Below are 4,291 nucleotides of genomic sequence, written 5' to 3' on the forward strand. Positions count from 1 at the left end.
AGGAGTGCGCCTATGTGGCGACTTTAAATCTACTGTCAACCCCTGGTTAAGAGCCGACCACTACCCTCTCCCTAACCCTGAAGACATTTTTGCAAAAATATCAGGATCCAAGTGTTTCTCTAAGTTAGATCTGACGGCTGCTTATAGTCAACTAAAAGTTAGCCAAAGCTCACAGGAACTTCTAACCATTAATACTCATAAGGGTCTTTATCGATATGCTCGACTTCCATATGGTATTACGAGCGCTGGGGCGCTATTCCAAGCTACTATGGACAAAATTCTGTTTGGGTTAGAGGGTACAGTATGTTACCTGGACGATATTTTGATTTACAGTATAAATACACAAGACATGTGTACTAAGGTAGATGCGGTGTTGAAACGCTTGTGTCAATATGGCGTTCAAATTAACACGTCAAAGAGTGAATTTTTTCAGAAAAGTCTGAAATTTCTTGGGTATCGAATTGATGAAAAGGGAATTCATCAATCGGATGACCTTACGAAGGCTATTGCAAACGCTACGAAGCCTGAAAATGTTACGCAGCTGCGATCTTTCCTAGGCTTAGTCAATTTCTATGGCAAATTTTTACCAAACCTGTCAACTTTGCTCCATCCTTTATATAGGCTATCGAATAAGGATGTACCGTGGAATTGGTGCAAAGAATGCGAAGCTACATTTTTGCAGTGCAAGAATCTACTTGTTAAGGACAACGTTCTAATGCCTTACAACCCTGAATTGGACATTATTGTAACCTCTGACAGTTCCAGCTACGGAATTGGATGCGTGATTGCTCATAACCTACCTGACGGGGCAGAACGACCAATCGCATTCGCGTCAAGAGCCTTATCCAAGTGTGAGGTTAAGTATAGCCAAATTGAGAAGGAAGCACTGGCCATCATCTTCGCAGTGAAGAAATTCCACAACTTCTTGTATGGTAGAAAATTCACCCTTGTGACTGACCATAGGCCACTCACTTTTCTCTTAGGTCCAACAAAAGGGATACCGACTCTGGCTGCAGCACGGATACAACGATGGGCTCTAACACTTGCGGCTTACGACTACAATATTCGCTACAAAAGAGGGGAAGAGATTTCGAATGCCGATGCACTGTCGCGGCTGCCATGTGAGACATCTGAGGAGGAAGGTGAAATTTAGTTTTTTCAGCTTCATACCGACTACCAACCACTTCCAAGGAAATTGCAACGGCAACTAAATTTGACCCAGTTTTGTCAAAAGTATTGGATTTTACTTCTAACGGTTGGCCTAATTTTGTAAATGATGAAACTGTAAAACCATACGCCAATAAAAGTTCTCAGCTGTCTGTGGAAAAAGGTTGCTTATTGTGGGGAAGCAGAGTGGTGATACCACCCACCCATCGTAAAGAAATCTTGATTTTACTTCACTCAGAGCACCCGGGAGAGTCTAGGATGAAATCTTTAGCCCGTAGCTTTGTTTTCTGGCCTGGAATGGACTCGGAGATCGAGAACATGGTCAAGAGTTGTTCAGTTTGTCAACGCACTCGCAAGTCTGCTTCTCTTGCCCCACTACAACCCTGGGCGTGGCCCAAACACAACTGGCAGAGACTACATCTCGACTTTGCCTCATTTGAAGGAAAGGAGTTCCTAATCTTGGTCGATGGTCACTCCAAATGGATTGAAGTCTTTTACATGCCAACTACAACAGCTAGGCAAACCATAGAAAAACTGAGGCATGGTTTTGCAACGTTTGGCTTACCAACTACTATTGTAACTGATGGTGGTCCCCAATTTACATCCCAGGAATTTAATGATTTTTTAAGTTCTAATGGAATCCATCATGTCTTGTCTCCGCCTTATCACCCAGCCTCAAATGGACTCGCCGAGAGAGCAGTCCAGACAGTGAAACATGCTCTTCACAGGCAATTGCTGCATGATGCGAAATACAACCAATCCCGGTCGCTTCAGCATCGAATAGACTCATTTTTGTTCTCATACAGGAATACCCCACACACCATAACCAATTTGACCCCTTCAGAGGCTGTGTTTAAATTCAAACCTAGAACTCAACTTAGCTTGCTGAAACCTCATTTAGCAGACCAAATGCTTAACAAGCAAGAAAGTATTGTCAAGAGTGCCAATGCTCATCGTGGAAAGCAACGAACATTCACACTTCAAGACAAGGTTTGCGTAAAAACAGTACGTAACGAGAAGATCAATTGGCAGCCGGGCGTTATCACCAAAGTAATAAGTCCAGTAACCTATTTGGTCAAAGTCGACAACCGAAGTAGATTTGTTCATGCAGACCATCTGAGGGTAAATCTTTCGAAGGGGGAAGATGGTGACAGCGATAGTGATATCTTGGTACAATTTCCGAGAGAACTTTACCAGAGCCCGGCGGAACATCGAACATCGCCAGCCAAACAGCAAGGGTCACCAGTAAAACCAAAATCACCTCAAGGAACCCGCACATCACCTATGGCAAAACCAATAGTATCACCCAACAGCACAAATCAAGGAAGCCCAGCCACACTCCGTCGCTCTAACAGGACCATTAGAGCGCCGCGGAGATTGGAGATGTAAGAAGACGTAAGAAGATATATCTCCCCAAATTTTGTGTACATAAGTTTTAAAAAGGAATTTTTATGGTTGGGAGGAAATGTTGTAAATAAGAAGAGAATTAGCCTAAGTTATTATTTGAACAATGTAGAGTAGAAGGACAATTAGTGACCTTTGGAACCTGGGTTTGGAGATAAGCCCCCTCCCCGTTGAGAGCAAGACGATGCTTCAGTTCGAGCTGAGATCCAGGTATGACAAGACGAGTTATAATCTGTTCCGGTCTAGGCTATGTTAGTTTGTTAAATCAAGTTAGTAAACTCAAGTATTTAAATATATGTTTTCCGGGGTAAAACAACTATATTTTTGGTTTATTTTTGTACAAGCTATTTATTTTATTTATTTTTATTTTATTTCATTCCAACGGCAAAACCATTATACATTTCAATACAAGAAAGATGGCTAGGTACTATTTATATACTAAAAAAATAATGGATACTGAGTGCTAACAAATACATAACATAACAAGAAAATAAATAGTAGTAATAACAAACGATGCAACAACAACAACAACAACAACAACACTGTGGCTAATTAATAAACTATTGACATACCACAAAGAAGAATTTCTAGAAAGCTATCAGGCACACATGGAAGTTCCTTACTAGATAGTATAAATAAATATAACAAACAATATAAATAAATATAACAAACAATATAAATAAATATAACAAACAATATAAATAAATATAACAAACAATATAAATAAATATAACAAACAATATAAATAAATATAACAAATAACAAATAACAACAAATGACATTAACAACAACAGCAACAATAAGACTTTTCATATATGTTCAATGGTGTGACGGGCTTCGAGAACTCTTCTACGAACAGACGAAGTATTCTCGTAGAAAAAGTCGACTGTGTGGCAGAATCGGTTCCCAAGCCTCATCATTCTTGCAAGTGGGCTGTGAAAGTCGTAACCACGAGCATGATGCCTCCTGCCGAACAGATCCAGAGATCGGGTCACTAATGGAGTGCGGAAGTCCACCTGAGTGAGAAGCATTGGGCAGTCCAACAGGCCATTGATCAGCTTGGCGAGAAATACTACATCTGCCACTTCACGTCTGACTTGAAGATCATGGAGATGGAGGTCAGCCTGGAGATCAGCAAGTGGAACCTCCGTCCAACGAAGCCCCTGTCGTACTCCCACCAACCTTAGGAATTTCCTCTGCACAGCATCAAGCTCGTCAGTCAAACCAACTTGATAAGGGGACCAAACTGGGCTGGCATACTCTAGGAGTTGGCGTACAAAGGAAGAATCATTATGGTTCTTCTTTTCCATCATTGTCTGAGTGAATCTGTAACATTTGTGTCGTCAGTTAATGTTATTCGATGTAGGCCTAGTGAAAACAAATATAACGGTTATATTGTTACACGTAAGTATATGTTTGATATATATTCCCCCATTCCCATTATATAACATATAACTTTCACGGTATTTTTTAATACAAGCAAAGGACCCAATATTATTTTAACTCTTTTGAAAATTAAATTTTATTCATACAACTAACTACTAACCGATATAACTGTCGGATTGATTATGTTTTAAACACAATAGTTATTACATTTATCATGATATTTAGTTCTACATGTTTAAAATTTGCTCCATCATTTCAGGTGCTTGTTTATGTGTCATAAATTCTATATACCCCAGGCTGTGCAGGATATTAACTGATGTAACTACAACACGTA

The 4,291-nt window shown here is 40.0% G+C and overlaps 1 protein-coding gene across 1 annotated transcript; it reads left to right on the forward strand.

Annotated features, from left to right (window-relative positions):
• Positions 1 to 1,425: 1,425 nt before the first annotated feature.
• Positions 1,426 to 2,556, forward strand: LOC128997365 (uncharacterized protein K02A2.6-like). The gene has a single exon (XM_054423002.1). The coding sequence runs from the start codon at positions 1,426 to 1,428 to the stop codon at positions 2,554 to 2,556; it is 1,131 nt and encodes a 376-aa protein (XP_054278977.1).
• Positions 2,557 to 4,291: the final 1,735 nt, after the last annotated feature.

This window comes from Macrosteles quadrilineatus, unplaced genomic scaffold, assembly GCF_028750875.1.
Source record: "Macrosteles quadrilineatus isolate MER2022 unplaced genomic scaffold, UCM_ALF_1.0 Scaffold_6__1_contigs__length_79288215, whole genome shotgun sequence".
Classification (NCBI taxonomy): domain Eukaryota; kingdom Metazoa; phylum Arthropoda; class Insecta; order Hemiptera; family Cicadellidae; genus Macrosteles; species Macrosteles quadrilineatus.

Coding starts and splice junctions, on each gene's coding strand:
- LOC128997365 (XM_054423002.1), top strand. CDS start 1,426: ATGAAATCTTTAGCCCGTAGCTTTGTTTTCTGGCCTGGAATGGACTCG.